Genomic DNA, 12,740 nt, shown 5'->3' on the forward strand with positions numbered 1-12,740 from the left:
AAGAAAAAGACTTAAACCTACTTCAACTTCAATTGAAGCAGAGACTGATGGGAAAGAGATTTTTGCTTGTTCTAGATGATGTTTGGAACGAAGACTATGCAAGTTGGGGGGTACTACAGATCCCCTTATTTATGGACCTTCAGGAAGTAGGATTCTTATCACCACTCGTAATGAGAAGGTAGCATTGGTCATGAACTCCTCCCATCTATATCATTTGAAGCCATTGAAGAAAGAAGATTGTTGGAAGCTATTTTCAGATATTGCATTTCATGACAAGGATGCCACCAAATATCCATATCTTGTTTCAATTGGCAGTAAAATTGTTGATAAGTGTGGAGGATTGCCTTTAGCTTTAAAAGCATTGGGAAATATCTTGCGAGTGAAATTCTCCCAACATGAATGGGTTAAGATATTGGAGAGTGATATGTGGCACCTATTTGACAATGATGCCAACATTAACCCCGCTCTTAGATTGAGTTACCACAATCTTCCTTCCTTTTGAAGCGTTGTTTTGCTCATTGCTCCATATTTCCAAAGGGTTATGAGTTTGATAGGGATCAATTAATCCAACTATGGATGGCAGAAGGTTTGTTGAGTTGCTGCCAAATAAATATGAGTGAAGAAGAGTTAGGCACTGAGTTCTTCAATGATCTGGTAGCAAGGTCATTTTTCCAACAATCAAGACACTGTGCTTCGTGCTTCACTATGCATGATCTTCTTAATGATTTAGCAAAATCTGTCTCAGGAGAATTTTGTTCACAAATAAGTGACAGTTTGGAGATAAATATAACCAAGAGAACACGCCACCTTTCATGGTCTCGCAAAATTAACATTGATGATAAATTCTTTGAGCATGTTAGTAAGTGTAACATATTACGTTTTATGGCATTCAGATGGGAATTTGGCAGAGGAGGCTTGATCAACACTGATAAACAACGTGTTCTATTCTCTACATTGAAATATTTACATGTGTTATCCTTCAATGATTGTCTTCTCACTAAGTTAGTTGATGATATAGGCAATTTAAAGCTTTTGCGTTATTTAGACATTTCGTACACTAAGATTAAAACATTGCCTGATTCCATTTGTAGGCTGCATAATTTGCAAACACTGTTACTATTATGGTGCTATCATTTGGCCGAGCTTCCCTTAGATTGGAACAAACTTGTCAACTTGCGCCATCTTGATATGCGTATGAGTGGAATAAAAAAGATGCCAAACCACATAGGAAGGTTGAAACATCTTCGGACACTGACTAGTTTTTCTATCGGGAAACATGATGTTAATGAATTGGGAAATCTCAGCAATCTTCAAGGAACACTTTCAATTTTTCGGTTAGAAAATGTCACAGATCCTGCGGATGCTGTGGAAGCTAATCTGAAAGGTAAAAAGCATTTAGACGGTTTAGTATTGAATTGGGGTGACAAATTTGGAAGGTGCAATGAAAACGAGGACTCAATATTAGAAAGACAGGTGTTGGAGGCTCTTCAACCAAATGGGAACTTGAAAAAGCTTTCTATTTTACGTTATGATGGAACTAGCTTTCCAAGATGGTTTGGTGCATCTCATTTGCCCAATTTAGTGTCCATTGCACTGACTGAAAGCAAATTCTGCTTTGTCTTGCCATCATTTGGGCAGCTTCCCTTTCTAAAGGAGCTTTCCATATCATGCTTTTATGGAATAGAGGCCATTGGTCCTGAGTTCTGTGGTAATGATTCCTCCAATATTCCTTTCAGATCTCTTGAAATATTGAAATTTGAGGAAATGAGTGCATGGAAAGAATGGTGCAGTTTTGAAGGTCACAGTGAAGAAGGCCAAGGTTTGTCATGTCTCAAAGAGCTTTCTGTGAGACGTTGCCCATGGTTGAGAAGGGACCTGCCTCAACACCTTCCTTCTCTACAGAAATTGGAAATTTGTGATTGCCAACACTTAGAGGATTCAATTCCCAAGGCTGCAAGTATTCATGAGATAAAGTTGTGTTTGTGTGAAAAACTTTTCCTGAAAGATTTGCCATCCAGCTTGAAAAAGGCCACAATGTATGGAACTTGCATCATTGAGTCCACCCTCCACCAAATTCTTGTCAACAATCCCTTCCTTGAAGAGATGAAAATCCACAACTTTCATGGTCCAAATAAAAAATGGTCCTCTTTGGATTTGCGCATACATGATTCTCTTGTCACTCTCTCTATAACAAGCTAATACTCTTCCTCTTTGCCCTTTGCACTACACTTGTTTTCTAATCTTCACTCTCTACTTTTTCATGATTGTTCACATCTTGAGTCATTTTCGGAGGGGGGTTTGCCTTCAAGCCTACGCAAACTCGGAATTGAGCATTGTCCCAAGCTGGTTGCTTCTAGGGAGAAGTGGGGATTGTTCAAACTCCATTCTCTGACAGAGTTAAGAATTAGTGATGACTTTGAAAACGTGGAGTCTTTCCCAGAGGATATGTTGCTACCACCCACTCTCAGTGTGCTCTACTTAATTGCATGTTCAAAGCTAACAAAAACAAATTGTATGGGTTTTCTCCATCTGAAATCTCTCAACTCCTTCTATATTCTTTGTTGCCCTCTTCTTCAATCTTTGCCAGAAGTAGCTTTATCCAACTCTCTTTATGTTCTCTACATTCATGAGTGCTCTTTACTGAAGCAGCGTTACTGTAAGACCCGTAGAATTTAATTAATTAATTAAATAATTAATTAATAAATACGGGAGGGGAAATAATTATGACATTAAATTATGGTTGGTATGACGTGGAAAAGTACTAGCTCAAATGGTTGAGAGTACTTTGATTGTGTGAGAGGACTTGGGTTCGAGTCCTATGCATGATACTTTTGTGTTATTATTATTATTTCAATCTATGAAGGCATGCTATGTTATGATATGATGTTTGAATTGTGATGGTTAGCATGAAACATAATTGGTTGAAATGGTTATGCACTTGAGTGGTAACAAAGGGGTCATGGGTTCAAACCTTAGAAATGCCAAATGGAAATTATGCTTGTTTTTATTTTGCTAATGGTGACTTTAGAGGGAAATGGGAAAGGTTAACAGAGGTCATGGGAAGCAGTACGGCCAAGGGGGGGCTGCATTCCCATTCATGATGAGAGATGGAGGGTTATTAAAATGTAAATGAAATTAAATTCGTTTTAATATTTTAAGTAACCTAAAGTACTAGTTTAAAAGGAAAAAGTTGGAGTTGAGGCAAGGTTTTGGCAAGGCTGAACTTAGACTTAGAAAAACAGAGGCAAGGGTGAGTGAGAGGGGCTGACATGAGGGAGTTGAAGGCAGAATTGAGGGAACCCAAGGTTGGACATTGGTGATCAAGGGAGAGCTTCATCAATTGTTCGAATTTAAGCTAAGGAACCAGGTTAGGGGAGCTTTTGCGCGTTAACTTTATTTTTAATTTGAATGGCATGCTAAATAGGGTAATTCATGCGTTGATTAATCTAATTCTGATTGATATGCTGAATTTGGTATGATTATGTAGGATTTGTATATTCCATATTTTAAAGTTTGTGATTCTGGGAAATTTCCAGAATTAGTCTGGTTGGTGGTGAACTGCCGCCAGACTATCTTTTCCTTGCTAGGCCAATTAGGGTTCCTATAGAGGAACCACCTGCCAAAAATAGTGACACATAGTCTGTTTGACCAATTGTGACCAAGCCTTGCCCAGAGTTGACTGGTTGACCAGTCTTGACTTTTTGACAGTCCATTCAAAGACTGCCACGTGTCAGGGAAGTCTCTCTCCCCATTAGGGTTTGGCTCCCGTGAGTGGTTCAGGCGAGATTATGGTGGTTGTCGCGGTGGCTGCCATTGAAGCGATGTCGTTGACGACGGCGCAGAAGTGAACGGGGTCGACGCAGTTCTGACGTGAGCGAAATGAGGGCGCAAGTGCAAGCGCGAACTCGCGGTGGCTTCCATGGTGAACTCGTGGTGGTTTCCATAGCTTCGATGGTGGTGCGAGAACGACGCCAGCAAAGCTCGCGTTGGCTGCTGCAAGACTCGCTAGTGCAGCAACATTGGTGGTTGCCGGCGACGTGAAGGAAGGAGCACGCTGTTCTGACGCGAGGAAGCATGGAGGACCTCGAGTATGGTGCAGCGATGGTGGCGCGATGGTGGCATGATTGTGGCCGAGAGTTACAGAAGATGGAGGTGCGATGGAGACACGAGGAAGACGACGTCGCGGTTGGAGTCATGGCCTCACGGGAGTGGCAGGTTCGAGATGTTGGAGCGCGACGGTGGCGGCATTCTGGCGCGAGCGCGATGTGGTGGCAGCAGTCCGGTGGGAGCGCGACGGGTGGCTGCATTCCGGCGTGAGCTGCGGTGGTCGGACGAGGTCGTGGCGACAACGGAGGTGGCGTCTGCGGAATGGATTGGTGCGGAAGAGAGAGAAGAAGGAGATTAGGGTTAGGGTTTTGGTTGTGTGAAGGAGAGAGATAGAGAGAATGATGAGGTGGCATGTTTTGATTGGTATTTTGAGTTAGTGGAGGATTGATGATGTGGCAAACTGCGAGTGGCTATTTTATTAAGTGAAGGATTGCCACGTGGCGAAATCTGATGGATTAGATCTTAAGTGACATTAGGGGTGCAGCTTAGTAAAAAGGAGGGGTGCAAAGCAGAAATTTAAAGTTAAATTACAGAAGGGGGTGTAAACCTGAAAACAGGGGGTGCAGCTAGCTCTAGCAATATTTTATTTTAATAATAGATATTCCATTTGGAAAAAGGGGTGTAAACATGAGAATTAGGGGTGCATTTAGTACCTGAACTATTTCTCTCCAAAATTCCTATTTTGGGACTTAATTTATGAATTAAAAGATTCATTATTTACACCTTAAGGACCTAAATTAAATTACACTTGCATTATTAAACTCAAGAATATCTAATAATAAATTTGATGCAACTAATATCAAATTTGTAAGCGCAAAAATAATATTAAATTCCCAAAAGTTAATTATTGAATGTGAGCCAAGGTTCGACTCATCATAACTTCCAAGCGGTCTGGAAGCGGAGTGCCTGGCGGTACGTGTCCCCCGCCAGACGATTTTTACTGCATCAGTATTGGTGTTGTTGATTCTCTAGGCGTGATCTACGAGGCTTTTGGTGATGCTTCAAAGGTGGGGTTGCTGGAGTTCCTTGAGTTGTGGCTCGGAACGTATCCCTTGAGTTGTGGCTCGGGATAGGGGTTAAGCACGTGGTATTCCTTGAGTTGTGGCTCGGAATAGCATCTCTTGAGTTGTGACTCGGGATGGCGGATGAACACGAGAAACCTTTGAGTTGTGGCTCGGGTTGGCGAGTGTGGCCGGTATGAGTGTGCTGGTTGTGGCCAGTACGGATGGGTCCAGATAGATTGCCCTCCTCAGTTGTTGGCTGACGAGTTTGGTAGTCTTGGGACGATACGGGCTTTGTTTGTATATGGGAACTCTACCTGGCGTTGCGGTGTATGATCCGTAGCATGTTTTCCCGCACGTGCTCTATCGGTTGTGGCCGATAGGTATGGCAGCAAGTCACCTTGAAGTAATCAGTAGACGAAGTAGAACACGAATAAACGTACTGGAGATTAAATCGAGGGAATAAAAATATAGGGCAATGTGGAAAGTTAATTTAAGTGATGTTATGTATATGTATACTGATTTATATATATATGTTTATAGCTTTATATATATATATGTGTTTTTTTTTGCTAAGCTCACCCTATCTGCGTGTGTGTGGCGATGATCGTGTACGCGGTACATGGGAGCAGATGTTGGTGATGCAGGTGACTCTGGTGCAGCTTAGTCGCAGAGAGGGGATTGACTTGGGGAACTTTTACTTGTATTACTTTGTTTTGGAAACATTTGTAAACCCGGATGGGTGACTTAACAACATTGTGGTTTTTTAATTATGTAATCGATGTTCCAAACTTTATCCGCTCAATTAATAAAGCTTTAAATTTTCCCGCGTTTTGGGAAAATGAGGTATTATTAAATGCGTTGTTTTATTATTTGTTTTATTTATTTATAAATCAGTAATATCCTGACGGGATGTTACAGTTACCAAAGGGATGGAAAGCATTGGCATAAAATTCACAACATCCCTTCTATGATTATGTCTTAGCAGCAGTTGAGACATAAGGCAAGTTCATCCATGTTTATACTCAGTCTCAGCTTTCACAAGGTGGAATAGGGGAAAAGATATTTGTTCTACCACTGCTCATGATGTGATTTCTTACTTGGCCAAAATCTGTGAATGCATGTATAAAGTACTTATGGCATGAATCATTATGGACTTATAATACAAAAGAATCACTCCTCCAACGAGTACATAAGATCATTTATTAGTTCGTCGTATTAAGACTAATTAGAAGGTTGTCTCCTGATTTTTAAGTTCATCTAATGAGCACATAATGTGGTATGAACACTTTGGTAATGTTCTTTTAGTTATTTGAGAAAAATATGCAAAAGAGGACTTAAGGTTTCCTTCAAGCAGCTACAAAAGTTGAATAAGATGAATTCGACATTTGTTTAATGTGTCAACTAGCAAATTACTCGTATTTAAATGTCTTAGATCTTGAAATATTTTCAGTGTTATAACATAAGAATCACCTAAAAACATTGACGAGCTTGTTGGAGTAGTAGTGAAATCATTTGAAGCCTTTGTTTTTTCTTTCGTGGAATCCAATCACGTATTTTTAACTTTGCAATTATCATCAGATCATAAAAACTAAAGGTTCCAATAAATATACAGATACTAGAAAGTGGTGGAGAATTACCTAATCAAATGAGGTGCAATCCATATTAGTGTAAGAAGTTTTAAATTATTTAAACACTCATTCATATCTACTACAATGTGATTGGACTATAGTAGGTTTGTTTAAAAATCTCTCTTCCCTCTGATTTATATTACCTATTTCTTGGAGTTACATTAATATACATTTTGTTCTGTAATAAGATATGGTTCCAATAACAATAAAATAGAGTTGACATGAAGATAAAAATTATAATGTCAAATTGCAAAAGTACAAAAAATTCAAAGTTCACATCACCAAATTCTCCATAAAATTTTAGAACATAAATTTGAAACATCTTTTTGATTCCGAATTTTTCATTTTTTCTAGAAAACTACTCTTTCATTACCATAAATATATATATATATATATATATATATATATATATATATATATATATATATATATATATATATATATATATATAATATGTCATAACAGCATATGTTTTTTAGGAAAAAGTAGTTAACGTTAATAACTATTTTTAGAATAACATCAATAAGAGAAAATATGTATTTTATAATTATCTTTTCTTTTTAATTGTCGTTTACGAGTTTTATTTTAACAAACCAATATATAAAATAAATGTTTTTGAATTTAATAAATTATTTGTAATATTTTTTATCTTATCCTTTTCATTTCTAAAATTAATAAATGTTATATATTAATTTATTATTCTGTGAATGTGAAGTGTGCAAATGATAAAAAAAAAAAATATTGCCTTTAACTTTGAGAATGACAAATTTATATAATCAAAACATTTTAAAAAATTCAATAGTTAAAAATTAACTAGGAGGTATGTATCAAAATATGATACATGTAACATCCCATTTAATAGTTTTTCACACTATCAAACAAAACATTATGTCATTGTCAAACATAGCAGATAGTAGAGTTAACAGTTATATACACATAGTATATGAGTCGGGTACAGTCATCCAAAAACATAAAAAGGCCTAATTAACCCGTCAAGTTAAGACTCCTCAAAAGTCTTGCTCAAAACTACTACAACAGTGAGTAAGGGTCAATTCCTGCTCTGAAGGGGGGCGTCATCATCTGGACTAGGTTCTGCTCACACCAACAATAGGCGATCATAGCAAAGGAGAATACACAAGAACAAAACAACATGAACAAAAAGGGTAAGCTAACTGAAAGAAAAGAAAGATAATGCAAAACATCATTTACATTCACTCATAACACATAGATCAATAATTAAAATTCTAGACTCGATATCCAGATTGTGTAAGCGACATTGGAGCTCTTGGTGGCTTGCACCTGGAACGGTTCCCAGACTCTGCAGAGTCTGGACACAAGGGGTTATCACCCGACTGTTCCCAGGGTAAGTCCCCTTCGCGTCTAGGACTAGATCAAGTCCAAAGACTAGGACCTCCTGCTACTCCTCACGACATAATCCATTCTACTCTATCTGAGCGTGAATGATTATTGGAGTTTCAGGATACCAACCAATATGGATTCCACACGTCCTTCACACTAAAAACTCACATGAATTTCCCTTGAAATTCCATTCCAACCGCCACTCTATATACTCAAACTCTTCTAGTCTCATCACATAATATATTAAATAATGATCTATCAAGCATATAAGAGCTTCCTTGCACGGAATCACAGTAAAACATGTCATTTTTCCCTCAAAATAGAAGTTGATGTGCTCCATTGCAGTGAATCTCGCTTAAGCTAGGCAATCTAGCCCAGGCAAGAAGCCATCTCGCTTAGGCGAGGCTATCTCGCCTAGGCGAGACTCAAACAGTGGCAAGGATTAAAAACTGGGCGAACTCTCGCTCAGGCTAAACTGGCTCGCTTAAACGAGAGTGTCTCTCTCGCTTAAGCAACTCCAGCTCGCCTAGGCGAGACCTTGCTCAGTATCAGGGGTGAGTCTTTCTGATAGTCTCGCTTAGGCGAGAACCACCCGCCTAGGCAAAAATAACAGATCATCCCACTGTTTTCACATGCAAGAACGCAATTTCAGGACAACAATGATCATACACTCACACAAACATTTTTATCAATCAATTCAGCACACCAACATCATACAAAACAAAATTTACGGATTAAATGGAAGGAATTTCGGTTAGCTTCCCTTACCTTTTCAAAATCACCACAAGCAAGACTCTAACACAAGGGCACCTCAAATCCTCAACCTAAGGGGCTGAAATTCATAACTCAGGGTGAGTACAAGACTCTAATTCAGTTTTGGTAAGCATCAAATCCCCAAAAATCCCAGAATTGAAGAGAATTGAGGAAAACTGAATTTGACTTACCGGAAGGAGAAGATGACTCAGCTTCAAGGGTGTGGTTCTGTGATAGAAGTTGGGGAAGAAGAGAGTGTATAGAGAGGGGGAGTTAGTGGGTCTTCACAATCTCCCCAACAACAGAATTTTCGTCCCGAAAATTAAAACTCACCAGAGAACATGTGTGGATATGTCTTCTTCATATCTTCTTCAAGTTCCCAAGTGGAATCACTAGTTCTCTTGTCCCAGATAACCTGAATTAGACTGATGGACTTCCCCCTTCGCCGTCTTGTCTGGCTATGACCAAGACTAACAGGTTGGACCTCCACTGAAAGATCTCCTCTAATCTGCAAATCTTCTGCCTCAAGCACATGTGAGGGGTTAGGCATGTATCTTCTGAGCTGAGAGACATGGAATACTGAGTGAAGGTTGGATAGCTGAGGGTGTAAGGCGATTTCATAAGCCACTGGTCCAATCCTCCTCAGAATCTGGTATGGACCAATGAACTTAGGAGATAGCTTCTTTGAGCGAATAGCCCTCCCCACACCGGTGGTCGGGGTAATCCTCAAGAAAATGTGATCTCCAACAGCAAACTCCAAAGGTCTTCTCCTCTGATCGGCATAGGATTTCTGTCTGCTCTGAGACGCCTTCATCCTTTCTTGTATTAACTTGACCTTCTCAATGGTCTGTCCCAGTAACTTTGGTCCTACCATCACAGACTCTCCATCTTGGTACCAACACAAAGGAGTTCTGCACCTTCTGCCATAGAGAGCTTCATATGGTGCCATGCCAATGCCTGCATGGAAACTGTTATTATAGGTAAACTCCACCAAAGGCAGGACCTCGTCCCATGCACCAAGATGATCCAGTACGCACGTCCGCAAGAGGTCCTCAAGAGACTGTATTGTCCTCTCGGACTGGCCGTCCGTCTGGTGGTGGTAAGCCGAGCTCATAGATAGCATGCTGCCCATGGCACTCTGCAACGTTGGCCAAAAACGAGAGGTGAAACGTGGATCCCTATCAGAGACTATGCTCGACGACACTCCATGGAGCCTCACAATCTCATTGATATACAACTGTGCCAGCTTTGTCATGGACATCCTCAGGTTTACTGCCAGGAATGGGCACTCTTGGTCAGACGGTCTACTACCACCCATATGGCATCACAGCTCCTCACCGTCCGTGGCAAATGGGTAACAAAATCCATAGCAATGCTATCCCATTTCCACTCCGGGATCTCTAACTGCTGTAGCATCCCTCCAGGCCTCTGGTGTTCTGCCTTAGCCTTCTGACAGGTCAAGCAGGATGACACATACCAAGCTACATTTGACTTCATCCTGACCACCAGAAAGATTCTTTCAGATCATGGTACATTTTAGTCATGCCTGGATGCATGCTAAAACGACTCTTGTGTCCCTCTTCAAGAATCATGCCCTTCACCTCCAAATCCTCAGATATGCAGACCCTACCTCTGAATCTTAACACCCCATCACTCCCTACCACAAAGTCCTTGGCCTTCTCAGTGCGAAGGAATTCCACGGTCCTTTGAAACTTAGGATCAGATAATTGCCTCTCCTTAATTAGGACGAGGAAATCACTAGACATTGTAAGATGGTTGCATCTAATGACATCCTCTCCTAAAATCACTTGCAGTCACATGTCTCTGAATTTCTCCACCAAATCCAACTCTCTGGCCATCATATAAGATGCGTGAACTGTTTTTCGGCTTAGGGCATCGGCCACAACATTCGCTTTCCCCGGGTGGTATAACAACTCGAAGTCGAAGTCCTTTATGAACTCCATCCATCGTCTTTGCCTCATGTTCAACTCTTTCTAGTCGAACAGATACTTCAGGCTCTTGTGGTTACTAAAAACCTGGAATTGAGCGCCATACAGATAGTGTCTCCAGATTTTTAGTGCAAACACCACAACCGCTAACTCGAGATCATGTGTGGGGTGGTTCTTCTCATGACTGTTAAGCTGCCTAGAGGCGTAGGCAACCACTCTCCTTTCTTGAATCAGAACGCACCCTAATCCCTGATGGGAGGCATCACAGTAGACTTCGAAGTGTCTACTAGTATCAGGGATCACCAACACAGGAGCATTGGTCAGCTTCTGCTTCAACTCCTGGAAACTATTTTCACACCGATCGGTCCAGGCAAAAGGTTGATCCTTACGAGTCAGCTGTGTCAAAGGTGCCACGATTTTTTAGAATCCCTCAATGAACCTTCTGTAGTATCCTGCCAGTCCCACAAAGCACCTAATCTCAGTCGCTGATTTAGGATGCTCCCACTTTAACACCGCCTCCACTTTGGATGGGTCCACGGATATGCCCTGAGCTGAGATCACACGCCCCAAAAATTGAACCGTGGTCATCCAAAACTCGCACTTAGACAGTTTCGCATAGAGCTGCTTCTCCCTCAGGATGCTCAGAACGGTCCTCAGATGCTCCGCATGTTCTTCATGAGTTCGGGAGTATATCAAGATGTCGTCTATGAAAACCACCACGTACTTGTCTAGAAAAGGCCTGAAGATTCGATTCATATAATCCATGAACAAGGTAGGGGCGTTAGTCACACCGAAAGGCATCACTACATACTCGTAGTGCCCATATCTGGATCTGAAAGCGGTCTTCTGCACGTCATCAGACTTAACTCTAATCTGATGGTATCCGGATCTCAAGTCGATCTTTGAAAACACAGCAGCGCCGTGCAGCTGATCCATCAAGTCGTCTATCCTTGGCAGAGGATATTTGTTCTTGATGGTTAGCTTGTTGAGCTGCCGGTAATCAACACAAAGCCTAGAGCTGCCATCTTTCTTCTTGACCAATAACACCGACGCTCCCCAAGACGACACACTGGGCCTGATGATCTACTTTTTCAACTCTGCCAACTCAGCAGGAGCCATCCTGTAAGGTACTATTGATACTGGCCCTGCTCCAGGCACCAGATCAATAAAAAACTCAATCTCCCTGTAAGGGTCAAGTCGAGCACCTCATCAGGGAAAACATCAGGGAATTTCCTCACCATTGACGTTTCAATGTGTCTATCCCCATTCTCAACATACAGTTGAGTGAGAATCAAGAAACACTGAGATCCTTCCTTTATGGCTTGATCCACCTGCTGTGAGGATAACAACATCTCTTCATCTTCCGGGTTGGGAAACAACACCTTCTTCTCATTACAATCAATAAGAATGCGATTAGCTGATAGTCAATCCATTCCCAAGATCACATCCAAGCCCTCCAAAGGTAAACAGATGAGGTTCACCCTGTATTTGTGCCCCTCAACCTCGATCAAACATCTAGCACATAACGTCGAGGTTCTGACCATCCCAAAAGCAGGTGTAGACACTACCAGGTCGTACAGAAGTTCCCTAACCGGGAGACCCAACTCCATCACTATAGACTCCGACACAAAAGAGTGTGTCGCTCTCGAATCGTATAACACACACAAGCTCCTACTGGCAATCACGCAAGATCCAATGATGAGGTTACCTGATCTGTCTGCCTCTACACCCGTCATGGCATACACTCGGCCAACTACCTGGGGCCTAGCACTTCCCCGTGTCTGCTGTGTCTGCGACTGCGTCGAAGGTCTAGACACTATACCCCTGCCAGTGGGGCAATTTCCGAGGAAGTGGCCTTCCTGCCCACATTTGTGACATGTCTGCCTACCACCAAGCTGGGGGCAAGCACTGCACATGTGGGGCCCTCCACAATGAAAACA

At 41.4% G+C, this 12,740-nt stretch overlaps 1 protein-coding gene across 1 annotated transcript; it reads left to right on the top strand.

Moving 5' to 3' along the window:
• Positions 1-576: 576 nt before the first annotated feature.
• LOC114182858 (putative disease resistance RPP13-like protein 1) lies at positions 577-2,199 on the top strand. Its single transcript, XM_028069709.1, has one exon. The coding sequence runs from the start codon at positions 577-579 to the stop codon at positions 2,197-2,199; it is 1,623 nt and encodes a 540-aa protein (XP_027925510.1).
• The last annotated feature ends 10,541 nt before the right edge of the window (positions 2,200-12,740 follow it).

Source organism: Vigna unguiculata, chromosome 1, assembly GCF_004118075.2.
Source record: "Vigna unguiculata cultivar IT97K-499-35 chromosome 1, ASM411807v1, whole genome shotgun sequence".
NCBI lineage: Eukaryota > Viridiplantae > Streptophyta > Magnoliopsida > Fabales > Fabaceae > Vigna > Vigna unguiculata.